We start from the raw sequence: 14,789 nt of genomic DNA on the forward strand, positions 1-14,789 counted from the left end.
GCGCACCAGCCAGCACCCTCATGCCGATGCAGAGCTCTGTGCTTGCGTGCGGGCGCCGGCTGGTGTGCCAGCGCCACCCCTCCTTTCTGCAGCACTGCCCGCCGTGGGCTTCCGTGATCGCCAGCGCAGTGGAGCTCACAACCCTCCGACCTTCCCTTTGGGTCTCCGAGGTGCAGCAGCCTGGCCTTGGCAACTCAGAGGGGGTCATGCCATCAGGTAGGTTGAGAACCACTGCTCTAAAGGACAGTACAGGTCATATGCAGTTTGCTTAGAGGGGCCCTTTTGATTAGCATATGTTTCACATCCCTGAGAGTCATTGAACTGCTGGGAACACCCTGGGGAGGGATAACGTGGTGGGAGTGGAGAACTGCAGAAAACGTTGTTCTTCCATCGGGCAGTGAGAAATCTTTGCTATTTGAACTGGCTGAAATGCCTGCTTGCCTAGCAGAGCATCTTTTCCTCCTACTTAATAACTGGACTTGAACACAGAATCACAGAATCATAGAGTTGGAAGGGGCCACACAGGCCATCTAGTCCAACCCCCTGCTCAACGCAGGATCAGCCCTAAGCATCCTAAAGCATCCAAGAAAAGTGTGTATCCAACCTTTGCTTGAAGACTGCCAGTGAGGGGGAGCTCACCACCTCCTTAGGCAGCCTATTCCACTGCTGGACTACTCTGACTGTGAACATTTTTTTCCTGATATCAAGCCTATATCGTTGTAGAAAAACACGTGAAAGTTTTCCTCAGAGGACGGAGATACCTTTTTTACATAGTTGACTTAGCCAGACTGCTTTGCAATGCACATAGTTTTTTTTTTAATCTAATTTTTGAGTTGTATGCAATATTTGTGAAGCGACGGGTGCCCAGAGAGCACAGGGGCCTGTGCTTCAGAATACGGGTGGAATTGAGGGATTCTGCTTCCGCATTTCCTTTGCTGCGTCTTGCTTGTCCCCTCCTAGGCTAACATTCTCACTGTGGAAACCTTGTGGCTCTTCCTAACCCTTGCCTTGGTGCAGCTGAACATGGACGAGACGCTCTCCATGTTGTAAGGTGGTTTCTAGTTAGCAAGAGGTTGACAGGTAAATTTGTCCTGGTGGTGTCTTGCTCTGGCTGGCATAAAAATTGTTCTGCGTATTTCTTAAAGGAATAAATATTTATGGCAGCCTGGTAATCAGTGAAAAGGTAAGTAACCAAAGTGCCAAGAGGTGGGCATTCTCAAATTTAGATTTCCACGGATGCAAGAGAGGCTTATATAAAACCATTTGTGATAATAAATGAAAGCACAATTTTAACCGGACCTGTGGAGTAAATGTGTAAATGAACAACAGCATAAGGCATTGCCCTAGACTGCAGGGGTGTCCAATTGTGTCTCCTTTCATGCCATTTGCGCAGAATTTGGCCAAATTAGGGTAGAGACAAGGGCCTGGATAGCTACTTTTAAATTTTGGGTCAGACTCGATTTTAGAGTAGAAACTGGCAGCCTTTTAACTTGTCTAAAAAGTGACCCTCTTAAATTCCGATGGTTCCAGGCTGTTGAACAAAAATTAGCCTCCATTGGCATCGATCTGAACTCCCTACTACCTCTGGAAGAAAAATGTATCTTCCGGATTATTAAACAGAGAATACTAGACCATGAGCAGCAAGAACTCATACCTACCCAGCCTCGAGTCTGCTCACCAGCATTCTTTGGCATCACTATGCAGAGAAATATGTCTACATATTTGCATCTTCTTGATGTCCTACCCCTGAGAAAAGCTTTTCTCCTGGCATGAATGAATGCTTTCCCCTCAAAGGTCTTAGAGGGAAGATTCCACCGTATCCCATACCATGCGAGACTCTGTCCGTGTGGTTCTGGCTGCCCTGACTCGGTCTCACACATTTGGTTAGATTGCCCCTTATATGAGCAGTGTCGGGATGACAGCTTTGTTGCTTTGCTGGGAAACAAGCCTTCTGTAAGTAAGTCTATGGCCTTGCAATTTCTGCTCTCTGACAAAGACCCAGAGGTAGAAGAAGAAGAAGAAGAAGAGTTGGTTCTTAGATGCCGCTTTTCCCTACCCGAAGGAGGCTCAAAGCAGCTTACAATCGCCTTCCCATTCCTCTCCCCACAACAGACACCCTGTGGGGTGGGTGAGGCTGAGAGAGCCCTGATATCACTGCTCGGTCAGAACAGCTTTATCAGTGCCGTGGCGAGCCCAAGGTCACCCAGCTGGTTGCATGTGGGGGAGTGCAGAATCGAACCTGGCATGCCAGGTTCGAAGTCCGCACTCCTAACCACTACACCAAACTGGCTCTCTTTTTAGTTGCCAGTGTTTTAACTAAGATGCTTTTATAATATGCTGCCTACCTTGTATTTTATCTTTTATAGTTTATTTAATCATTTAAAGATCTGTTCGGTTATGTAACCCCAAATTTTAAACCCTATTTTTATATGTTTTATACCTATTTTATGCCAGTAAAAGGTTACTGACTGACTGGCCCTAGACTGAACTTCAAAAACTCTTGCAAGGGATTCTTTTTGCAGTTTTATAGCCTAATTATTTTTTTAAGAAACACCAGTGGGGGATCCACAGGGACTTGCAAGGGGAATCGTTGCCCCTCCCTTACTATTTTCCCCTTCACTGAAAGTCCTTATAGCCTCGTCTTTCTCCTCCTGGCAGCCCCATACCTTCCCCGTTTCCGGCTTACTTCTTTCATTCCCACCCACTATCCATCCCACTTTTAACTCCTCATCCATTCTCAGCTATCTTTATTTATTTGTTTATACCCCACCTTTCTCCATATTGGGGACCTGAAGTGGGTGACATCATTCTCCTCCGTTTCATCCTCACAGCAACCATGTGTGGTAGGTGAGGCTGAGAATGTGTAACCCAAAGTCACTCAGCCAGCTTCCAGGGCACAAGTGGGGATTCAGATCTCTGCCCCCTCCTTCCTTCTTTTGCTGACAAACCAAGGCTTGCAGGCTAGCAGTACTGTTGTGGTTGCTTGACACTGAGGACCTGGTTTCTTAAAACTGTGTAATCTGCCTTGAGCCTCAGTGAGAAAGGCAGAGTATAAATAACATAACAATAAAAGCTACATGTGCTGCTTCTATTTTTTTTTAATTTTTTTAGTCTTCCGTGTATTTTTCACAATTTCAGACTTTTCTGAATATCTGAGGTGTTTTTCAGATTTCTAAAAATATCTGTCTTGACTGTTCATGGATTCAGTCTCCAAATTTCTACAGATTTAGCCACATTGAAAAATAGAAAAGATGGTTGCTCTCCAGAATTTTTTTGTCTACCTTCTCAAAAAGGTTAAAAGAAAGTCCTTAAGGACAAGATCACAAGTAACAAGTAACTCTGCCAGAAGGAAGGAGGGAATTCTGGAAGCAAAGTCAAGGCATTGGGGGGGGGGGGATCCAGAGTTCCTTGTTTGGTGGGTGGATTGGAGACTGTGCAATCCATCTTAGGCCTCCCTTACCCAAAGCAGAGGCACTCCGGTGCCGCATCCTGTGAACTTGCAGTATTGCTGCTTGAAGGAAATACCGCTCCTCTGGACAAGATACTCTCTTTGATACAGCCCAAAATCCCATTTGCCTTTTTAACCACGAGTCACACTGCTGACTCATGTTCAATGTATGGTCTACTAAGACTCCTAGATCCTTTTCGCACATGCTACTGCCAAGACAATTCTCCCCCATCTTATATTGGTGTAGTTGGTTTTTCCTACCTAAATGCAGAACTTTACATTTGTCCCTATTGAACTTCATTTTATTCAGTTTAGCCCACTTCTCGAGCCTATCAAGATCATCCTGTATTCTGTTGCTGTCTTCAGTTGTGTTTGCTACCCCTCCCAGTTTAGTATCATCTGCAAATTTAATAAGTATCCCCTCTAATCCCTCATCCAAATCATTTATAAATATGTTGAACAACACAGACCCCAGGACAGATCCTTGGGGTACTCCACTTGTCACTCTTTTCCAAGAAGATGCTGAACCATTAACAAGTATCCTCTGGGTACAATTTGTCAACCAGTTATTGATCCACTTGACAGAATTAGGATCCATACCACATTTTACCAACTTGTCAACAAGAATATCATGTGGAACCTTATCAAAAGCTTTACTTTACAGATAAACTATGTCCATGGCATTCCCCTGATCCACCAAAGTAGTCACTTTCTCGAAAAAAGAGATAAGGTTGGTCTGACATGACTTGTTCTTGCGAAACCCATGCTGAGTCTTAGAAATCACAGCTCTCAATTCCAGCTGCTCAAGGACCGAGTGTTTGATTATTTGTTCCAAAATTTTGCCAGTTACAGATGTCAAACTGATGGGTCGATAATTACCCGGATCCTCCTTTCTTGAAGATGGGGACAACATTTGCCTGCCTTCTATGGTCTGGCACCTCACCTGTTCTCTAAGAAGTGTCAAAAATAATGGACAGAGGTTCAGAGATGACATCTGCAATTTTAGTACCCTTGGATGCAGTTCATCTGGCCCAGAAGACTTTGTTTCATTTAAAGAAACTAGGTGTTTGTGGACTGCTCCAACAATGATCCTAGGCCACCATTCCCGTCCCCCTAGTTGTGTTACGTTTTTGCCACATTCATCATCTGTTATAATTTCACTCCCATGTGTTTCTACCATGATTATATTTTGCTGTAAGTTATAGTTAGCTAGCCTGGCCTTTGTGCCCCAATGCCTATGCTTGACACCCCAAGGTTGATTTCCTGCCCTTGTGTTTTATGCATCTCATCCTCCCCATGCATTCCTCACCTCCTCCCTTTTAGTTCCCTCTAGTTTCCCCCTATCTTCCCATCCCTTGAAGCCCAGACTGTTATCGGTTTGTTATGACTCCTTTGAGCTGTGCCTGGTTCGAGTTCCCAAGGGAGGGGGAGCCCCTATACTGATCACCCTCTGCCTTGTGAATCAGCTCTGACTACGTTTTCAATGCAGAAGGTACTTGCATTTCTAATAGATAGATAGATAAGATACATTTATTTGTATATAGCCATAGGCCTTTACAAAATATAAAATACAAATTTACAAACAGTAAAATAGAATAAAAGGAACTGTATAAAAATATAAAATTTAAGACCAAAAAACTGAAACAGCATACAAAGTGCAAGAGTGTTAAGAGGCTGCCTTAGTGGTTGTAACATTGGCCCTTATTTTCCTTGCAGCCAAGGCAAATAGGGCGGTTTTATATGTTACATCATCAACCTGGTCAGATAAAAGATAGATTATCTTTTCAGCAACGGAGTGAAGGTTAGAACCCCGTAAGGTCTCATTGAGGAATTTGGCTCTGGGTTGAGCATAAAGTAAGCAGTCAAAGATGTAGTGGGGTAAATCCTCCAGAGCTTGTGCACCACAAATACAGAAACGCTGGTTTTTTGGCGTACAGCTAAATCGACCCGCCAGTACCTCTGTAGGCATCGTTTCGAATCGAAGTGATGTAAAAGCTACTCTGAGATTATGGTTACTGATCTTCATTAGATAAGAGGATCTACGATGGTCATATTTAAACCGCTTAAACCATGTTGCTGTCTTAATTTCCAAAATTTGCATTCTGTCTAACTGGGCATCACTTTTGAAGATCCAGTCTCTAAGGTGAGAGTTATTAGCTGAAGGATTTAGGAGGTCATCGGGGATGGAGTAGCGTGCAATAAGGCTATTAATAAGGCAATGCCGTGCTGGATCCTTAGATAACATTATATTAAAGGACTGATGACTAAATTTGTTTATGTTGGCTAACCTGAGGTTTTTCCACTGTTTTAAAATTGCCAAATGTACTCGGGCACTAAGAGAAGGCAGACCTGTTTCTGCCCTCATCAAAACAGCCGGAGTTCCCCTAGGTAGGGCTAGAATTCGCCTTAAGAATATATTTTGAACAGATTCTAGCCTAGGTATGAAGTTTTCCTTCCATCCCCAGACCTCTACTCCATACAAAAGATGGGGGATAACCTTGCACTTGTATAATTTGAGGGCTGGATCGATGAGGAAGCCTCCTGTTGTATAATAAAACTTCAGAATAGTGCCCACTAGGCGTGTTGCAGAGGCTCTAATGGTGTCCAGATGAAGTTTCCAATTCAGCCTCTCACTAAATGTGATACCCAGATATTTAAATGAGTTGCACTGGCTAACAGAATTTCCAGATATGCTCCAAGAGAACTTTTTGGCCCTTTTTCTAAAGACCATTACTTTTGTCTTGTCGTAGTTTATTTTAAGACCTTCTTCTTTACAATAAGCACCAAGTTGTTGTAGTAGTCTTTGCATTCCAATTTTTGTGAGGGAAATTAGGGCCATGTCATCTGCATAAAGTAAAATAGATATTTTTTGACCTCCTAGTATAGGAGAAACAAATTGTGGGCCAGAGAGTCTTTCTACAATGTTGTTAATGTATAAATTAAACAGCAGGGGAGCCAACACACATCCCTGCTTGACGCCCTTGCATGTTGGAATTTTGTTGGTTAGGGAGCCAGAAATTCCCACTCTAATTTGAGCATAAGTGTCAAAGTGCAACTCCCGCAGCAGAAATAGGAGCCGCCTATCAATGTTCAAGTCTGCTAATTTTTGCCATAGGCGCTGCCTGTCTATAGAATCAAAAGCTGCGGCCAAGTCAACGAATGCAACGTACAACACTTTCTTAGGGCCATTTATCCCTGAATAGACCAGTTGCTGAAGTATCTGACATTGGTCAATAGTACTAAAGCCCTTTCTGAATCCAGCTTGATGTGGGTATAAAATATGATTTTCATCTGCCCATTCCTCCAGCTTAATCAGTAAGTACTTACTGTACAGTTTTGCTGCTATGTCCAACAAACTAATAGGCCTATAGTTATTTGGAGCTGATTTGTCCCCTTTTTTGTAAATGGGCACAACAATGCTAAGTTTCCACCCAGGGGGGATTTGGCCTGTATTGTTAATTTGCGAGAAGGTTTTTGCTAATATAGGAGACCACCATGATGGAAAGGCTTTATAAAGATCTGTAGGGATCAGATCTTCCCCTGGGGACTTACCAGATGTCAATGAGGAGATCAGTCCTTTGATTTCAGCCTCTGAAACTGTGGGCCAAACTGGGAGATCTGTTAGATCAGGAGGGATATGTTGTAAATGTGACATGGCTGTTGGGGGTGAAGCCAAATGGGCTCCAAAGACCTTGCTAAAATGCAGGGCCCAATCTTTAGCTGGTATTTGAGCCTCCAGATGATGGGACCAGGTGTTTAAACTATTGGAGACTAGTGCCCAAAAGCGTGAGTCATTTTTCTCAGAAACCGCCCGATCTAATTCTTTCCATAAGGATTTGGCATGTTCGAGCTTTTTTTGTTTAATTAATTTTTTGTATTGTGATCTTAAATACAAAAGTTGGGGCATCCAGAACTCATTAGTATTACTCCTTGCTTTCCTCATGGTGTGGGTTATATATTTTTTGAGAGTTTTACACTCTTGGTCAAACCAACCATTATTTGAATATGGTGAAAGTTTGATTGGTCTGTTATTAACAAGAAACGGCTTTAGGAGAGTAGTAATCGCTTCCCAGATTTGGATAGCATCATTATCTGACTGAAGGATAGCATGCCTCAAAGATTCTGTTTCTGGGTTTGCAAAAAATTGGGAGAATTTGGATTGAAGCTGGTCAGACCATTTGAGTCTCCTAGAGCATGGTAAACCTGCTAATTCAGAAACTGGTTTCAAGATTTTACTGCCAGTAGTTTTAAGTGTTAGTCTCAGTGGGCAGTGGTCACTTAACAAGCTATCAACAACCTCAAACTTGGCTACTAGGTTAAGTAAATCAGATGAGACTGTGATGTAATCAATCGTGCTAGCTCGATAAGTTGATAGGTAAGTATAAGCACCTCCTGATATATCCAAGCTGGTACCATGCAAAATGTGTAGATTGGCCAAAGAGAGCAGTTTTAAAAGTTTGAGGCCAAATTTGTTGACAATCCTGTCCTTTGAGGAGCGATCCGAGAGATAGGCATGGGTGGCTATTTGAGTACTCTTATTACCTCCTACATCAACTGCCCCAGAGCCTATTCTTGCATTGAAATCACCACCCATTATAATATAGGAATTTGGGTAGTGAAGGAGCAAGGATTCTATGGTATCAGCCAGGGAGTCCCAGAGATCGTCTCCTTGGCTCTTACTACTATTAGGTGGAATGTATACATTAATACATATTAATCTTCTGGGGAAAAGTCCCTTAACTAATAGGACCTGGAAGTTATTGTACTGACTATTTTCTAAGATTAAAACATCAACCGTTAAATCAACTGAAACAAAGGTAACCAGGCCTCCACGCCCCCGTCCCTTTGTATGTATCTTGGTTGCTGGGACTGAGAAGGCCTTGTAGCCCTGAATAGAAAGGAAATCCTGTTCCTGGATCCATGTTTCCTGCAAGAGAATAATGTCATGAATTTGCAGAAACTTTAAAAAATCAGTGTCGTGGAGCTTGTTCTTCCACCCCCCAAGGTTCCAGGACAAATACTTTAATTGTCAGGGCTCATTTGTGATCTTATTCAGATCTCCCTCCGGATCCAGGACTACACAGCCATTATTACATAATGGTGCAAGTGTAGTGCTTTCCTCTCTCGGTTTTTTGGATTTTTCATTGGGCAGAGTGCCCTCTAAGATCTCCCGATTGGTGCTGGTAGTGGGTTCGTTTTGCTTCCCTCTACTTGTTAAAATTGAGGTTGGGATCAGCGGCTGAGATGACCCAGATGTACTTGCTGGCGGTACATTGTTTTGATGAGGAGATTCTGTGCTTTGTGAGTGCATGCCTTTTGAAGTACTCAAAAGCTTAAGCCTTAGATGTTCCAATCTGGTAGTGATCTCTTTTTGCTCTGTAGGTGGAAGATCAGAGTAGGAGTTCAATAGGTCTTCTTCTATTGTGTTTTCAGGTTCAAAATGAGTTGGATCCAAGCAGGGTTGAGTGGGTAGATCAGTCCACTGTATCAAATCTTGACCCATCGTCGTACCTCTACAATAGGCTAGTTCGCCCCTTCGTCACGGCAAGGAATGCGTTGTTGTTAGTTGCATTTCTAATAGAGAAATTTTACTTCAAGGAGTTTACTTATTTAGAATTTGAAGTCTCTCACAGAGGGCCACTTCAGCTGTCCATTATGCTCGGCCACAAAAGCCAGGAGCTGAGTTAATCGCCCTGACAGTGAAGGTCTTTGCTTGCTCAGCCATAGCCTCAGTGGCTGCTCTTTGTGCTGATGTTTCACATGCAAGTTATGGAACTTCTAGAGAGGACCATCGCATGGATCACTGTGGCCAGGCAGTCTGGGGGCAGGCAGGGTGCTAGTAGTCTTACCTGGCAAAGGTAGTAAAATACCTGGCAAAGGTGCATACTACCCCCGTGACCTGGGCCTCCATCTCTGTTAAAACAGCCTGAAATACCTTTGACATGTCGTCTCCTTTCATGGCTACCTGCCTCATCTAGACAGAGAGTCTCACCTTTGGGTTCTGTAGGACTCAGCCTCTGGAATCTGCTGGCCAAGAAACCATTTGACTAAGACCTCTAAGAAAACCAAACACCGTTCATCTCCATGGGAGAGAATGGCATGGGAGCTTTCAGATGGTGGGAGCTTTTCTGAGGGAGAATAGCCTTTGGCTTTTTGGAGGGAGGGAGGGTGGACCAAGGTTCGTACCAACGCTCCCATGTTCAGTCCCTGGCATTTCCACTGAAAAGGGTCTCTCTTGGTACGGCTGGGAAAGATCCCTCTGCCTGGCAGATCCTCAAAGCAGAACGTGCCTCACAAGAGTGCTGGTTTTGAGCCTTAGTTTTCCTGAGTATGGGTGGGTGGGTGAGTGGGAGGGGCACCGGTGGACATAATCACATGGCCTTTGTTTCCGTAGATGCTGCATTTAAAATCCTGAATCCCCTCACCGTGCCCCACTTCTTCAGGCTGAGCAGCAGCAACGCCCTGATTCAGTTCTTGTTGGAGGTAACGTCCGCGGTGGGCTGGGGAAACGGGCGCTTGAAATGGGCGCGGTGGGCTTACGAGAAAGGGAGACCTTTCCCCCTCTTTGTTCAAGGGCACGCCGGAGATCAGGGAGCATTACATCGACTCTAAGAAGGATGTGGACCGGCACTTGAAGTCCGCCTGCGAGCAGTTCATTCAGCAGCAGACGAAGCAGTTTGTAGAGCCCCTGGACGAGTTCCTGACAAAGGTACTGGGCTGTTATTGGTTCCCCACGGGCCTCTTGGTCTGTAGACAGAAACCGCTTAGAATGAGAACAACAGACACACCTTAAATAAGCCCAGCCTGCCTAAAATTGAGCCTAACCATTTAGTTCAGGTTTACCCATGAAGATGCCGTATATACTTGCATATAAGCCCTCCCGCGCATAAGCCGAGGCACCTAATTTTACCACAAAATCTGGGCAAACTTATTGACTCTCATATAAGCCGAGGGTGGAAAGTGCAGCAGTTACTGGTAAATTTACATTAATTGAGGCACCAGTAGGTTAAATGTTTCTGAATACTTATTTCAAAGAAAAAACAGTAAACTAGCAAAAGAGGGCCCGCAAACCAGAGCAGAACAACAGTACCCGAAGTTGGCAACCTATTACAACAAGTACAACAGCTACCAAACTGGGAGAATGGACTACTCTAACTACAGCTACAGTGCACCCCCCCAGAAGAAAACACTGAAATAAAGAACTGTAAAAATCAACTTTTAAAAGAAACACAACCCCAAGAAGAAAAGGCAAACAATGCTGCCCCTCAGAAAAAAAGAAGTAAACATCAGGAGAAACAGTAAATCCCAAAGCACCCCCAAAACCCACCCCACCCGCAGAAACCAAAAGAATAGTTTGGAAGAAGGGAAGGCAAAAGGAAAAAAGAGATCAGAGTCTCTCGGTCAAACTCTTGCTGTCCTACGAGCAGCCAGAGCAAGGCAGCTTCAGCTTGCAGGAGGCTGGCAGAAGCAATGCAACGATTGGCTGGCTGGGAACAGGCTGTTATTTCAGTTACCGTATATACCAGCATATAAGCTGAAGAGCACTTTTTCATTGTGAATACTGTGCTGAAAAACTCGGCTTATACACAAGTATATACGGTAGTTTCAAAGGGTAACTGTTGTCACCAATGAACCAGGCTTGTTCCTGCCATGGCATCTAGTAGATAGTACCAGACCAGTGTGCATCCCCATCCCAGAAATCAGATCCAGTGTGGGGCCAGAAACAAACGGGGAGAGGCCTAGAGATGCCACGGGAGACCCCAGGCCTGTGAGGAGCTGGTCTCCTTTGCAAGGATGTTGAAGTCCCCCAGGACTGTCAGGCTGTCAGACTGTCCGCCACCAGCTACCAGAGACTTGACAGGGCATCTGATGGGCAATAAGTGATCAGTCACCGGACAGATGGCCAAGACCGTCCACCAGACTTTCTATTCAGCTTTCCGTTCCTGGGATCGTTGGGATGGGGAGTGCCCTAAAGGGAAAAGATTCTTGGACCAGTATCGCAAGGCCCCCCACTCCCCAACCTTTTACCTGTGATTGGTGGACTGCTGGGGAACCAGGTGGACTGCTGGTGGACTGCTGGGGAACCAGTCCTCTTTTAGTGTGGCTGTTTTGCCCTCTTGCATCCAGGTCTTGGTCTTGTATGCCAGGTCCATGTTTTGCTCTTGGGAAAAATTCTGGAGGCCGACTGTCTCATTCCTTATGGACCTAGCATTACACAACAGAGTAAGATTATTTCTAGCCCCCCCCCCCCACACACACACACCTTTGTGCCTTGGGAGAGGTGAGAAAGAGGGTGCACATTCCCATACCTCCGACCTCTTTGTTGAAATCGCCTTCTCCCTATGCCGCATTTCCCACACCCTCCCATTATAGGGGTCCCCTGGCCTCTCTGCCCTCTATCCAACTCTCCTGTCCACTCCCCTTAACCCTAAAAAACCAAATGAACAAAAATCCCCTCTCCCCCATAGCAGTAAAACGACCACTTCCTGATTTCCCCACTTTCGCCGGCCAGTTTCCTGGTCTCTGCCTTGTCTGCTGGATGCCCCACCTGGTTGTATGGATTTATTCTGTGGGATTCACTGGCAAGAAAGGCGGGCTATAAATAACTTTAACAAGGGAATTCTCTTTTGCTGTTTTAGGTTTCTGCTTTGAAGACCATGGCTAGAGAAGGGGGGCCAACGTACGGCCTCTCGCAGCAGCCGTGGGCCCAGCCAGGTGATGGTCTTTGCTTGCTGGCCTGCCTTTTTGCTCGCCCAAGATGTCCCGGGCTCTGGGGAGGCAGGACACGGGGAGGGGCAGACTGGACTGCAGCCAGAGTCCTGCTGGGGTCGGAATGGGAGATTACATTGGTGGGAGCTTGCTTGAGCATTGTAGCTTACCAGCGCCAAGGATGAATGCTGTCTAGGTGTACCCAGAGCATCTTTTGTGTGTGTGCAGAGCCAGCAGCTGAGAAGTGGAGCTCAGTTTGTGCTCTGCAGTCCTGGGGAAGAGAGGAGAATCATTGAGGAGGCAGCTTGGCCTTCAGCCCCAGAGCTGAGTGGGAAGGAGTCTTGGGTTGGACTCTGGGTACCCCAGGCAGAAGACGCTGGTGGAAGCAGCTCTTTCCCACCTCCCCCTTCCCCCAGCAGCCCCGCAGAAGGGGATGGGGGGGCTCCATGCTGCAGGGGGAAGTGGGGGGAATGGCTCCCTTCTGCAGAAGCGCTGCTGAGCAATCAGTGCTTGTTTCTCTCTCATCAGTGCTTGTTTCTCTGAACTCTTATTTCCAGCAAAGGTCAGCGACTTGGTGTCTTCAGCCTACAGGAACATAAAAACGAAGCTGCCGGCAACATTACGGAGCATGTCGCTGTATTTGTCCAATAGAGATACAGAATTCATTTTGTTCAAGCCAGTCAGGGTGAGCCATGCCCCCCCCCCCCCCAATGTACTTGGGAATCCGAATTCAGGGAATCTTTGGGACTTCTTGCCCCATAAACTCTCGCTCTTTCTGTGGCTCCCTGGTCATTTCTGCCAGGAGGGTGGAGTTCCGCCTCTTTCTTCCGTTGCAATCTAAAATTCCCTCCCTTCCGAATGCTTCTCCCGGGTGACGGGCTTGACAGCAAAACTGGGGGACTGGGGGGGGGGCAAGTTGCAGAGGGGGCCCACAAAACTTGCCCCTTTGCTAGGTCCAAGTTTATGATATAGTTCGTTAGTCTAGAATGGTTTGAGTTCTCCATGACATTTCGCTTGTTTCTCTAGCGATGTAGGTAGATTGTTGGGTTTGGTTGGTCCTTGCCTTAATTTTTATAGTGTATTAGTTTCAGGGGGGGCAGCCATGTTTGTTTGTTTATTGTTAGATTTATTACATGTCGCTTTCATAACACATCTTGCAGCGGGTTACAGAAAAAAACCCCACATCACATAAAACATTAAAAAACATTAATAGTAACTCTGGCAGTGAGAAGAAAAAGAAAGTCATCCTACACCCCCCCCCTCCACTCCCCCAGCTGTCCATGAGCAGATAGAGCTGGGTGTCATCAGCATACCAAAAATCTGGGCCAGAGGGCGAATAAAAGTGTGTGTGTGTGTGGGGGGGGGAGCACTGCACCCTGAGGAACTCCACACAGGAGTCGTCTCTTCCCCCACTGCAGCCCTCTGTATCTGGTTCTGTAGGAAGGAGAGCAGCCACTGAAGGGCAGTCCCACGAAGCCTGGTGGTCCCAGAGACCCCCTTGCCCAGAAACGCAAGATGCGAGACTGGGCGGTAGTCCAGGGACAGGTCCCGTGGGTCCAGCGATGGTTTCTTTAGCAAGGACCCCCACCCCCTTCAGCACCTCAGAGGCCTCCCAGTTAACAGGGAGAGATTGATGATATCCCTGAGAGGGCCTCCTCTCCGCTGGTCACCCCCACGGAGCAGCCAAGACGGGCAGGGATCCGGGGGGCAACTGGTCGCCCTTACCAAGCCCAGCAGTTTGTCCACTTTGGCCTCTGGGAGCCGCCTGAAGCCATCAAACACCACCCCATAAGGTGGACAAGGGGCCTCCAGTTCCCTTTCTGTATCAGCCGTGGCAGGAAGGTTCCGGTGGAGCAACAAGACTTTGTCCATGAAAAAGCTCCCTAGTGCCCACAGCCAAAGTCCAGTTGACTAGAATTGAGGTGCCTTTCCTCATGGGCAGTAAGAGATCAAACTACCCTAAACAATTGTGCTGAGCGAGAACTCGCGGACAACAATAGAGGCAGCATCAAACTCCTGTTTGGCTGCCTTCACCGTCATCTCCTAAGCGTGTGACAGGATGTTCCTGCAGCATCGCAACAAGTCGCCAGGAGGCATCGGGTCCTGCAGAGCATTCAGGAATCCAGATGACCCATAGGTCCATGGGTGGCCTGAAATACGCCCGTCACTCAAACAGGGCAGGGGTGGTGTCCAAATCCAGGCCTACAGGGCACAGTGGTCTGGCCATGGGATGACATTCTTCGCTGTCAGCTCCACCTCTGCCCCAGCACCAAAGAACAGATCTAACATGTGGCCAGCTTGATGGGTGGGCCCAGCAACAAATGGCAACCATGGCCGACAGCAGAGCCATGACCCTGAGCGGGCAAACCTGCATGGACATGGAAGTCGCCCAGGTCTGGGGCTGCAGAACATTTGAGTCCCGCCAAGTGTTATTCTGGATAGAAGCCCTCTTGTGCATGCACACACCCACTGCGCACCAGGACATCACAGTGCTGGTCTTCAGGGTGCCCTGCTGGACTCAGACGTGGGCAGGGTTCTGATTTCTGGTGTGGCTCTCGCAGGTGACATGCAGCTGTGTTTTGGATTGAGGATTTATTATTTTAATTGATAGAAACTCCTGAGACATCTTGTA

At 46.4% G+C, this 14,789-nt stretch overlaps 1 protein-coding gene across 1 annotated transcript in view; it reads left to right on the forward strand.

Moving 5' to 3' along the window:
- COG3 (component of oligomeric golgi complex 3) overlaps positions 1 to 14,789 on the forward strand; it is a 63,898-nt gene that overhangs the window by 46,064 nt on the left and 3,045 nt on the right. Inside the window, exons 18-21 of the mRNA XM_077351028.1 lie at positions 9,843 to 9,931; positions 10,023 to 10,157; positions 12,088 to 12,163; positions 12,715 to 12,842. Coding sequence (XP_077207143.1) covers positions 9,843 to 9,931; positions 10,023 to 10,157; positions 12,088 to 12,163; positions 12,715 to 12,842 — 428 coding nt within the window. The remainder of the gene's footprint in view (positions 1 to 9,842; positions 9,932 to 10,022; positions 10,158 to 12,087; positions 12,164 to 12,714; positions 12,843 to 14,789) is intronic.

The sequence above is a fragment of the Paroedura picta genome, chromosome 8, assembly GCF_049243985.1.
Source record: "Paroedura picta isolate Pp20150507F chromosome 8, Ppicta_v3.0, whole genome shotgun sequence".
Taxonomy (NCBI): Eukaryota; Metazoa; Chordata; class Lepidosauria; order Squamata; family Gekkonidae; genus Paroedura; species Paroedura picta.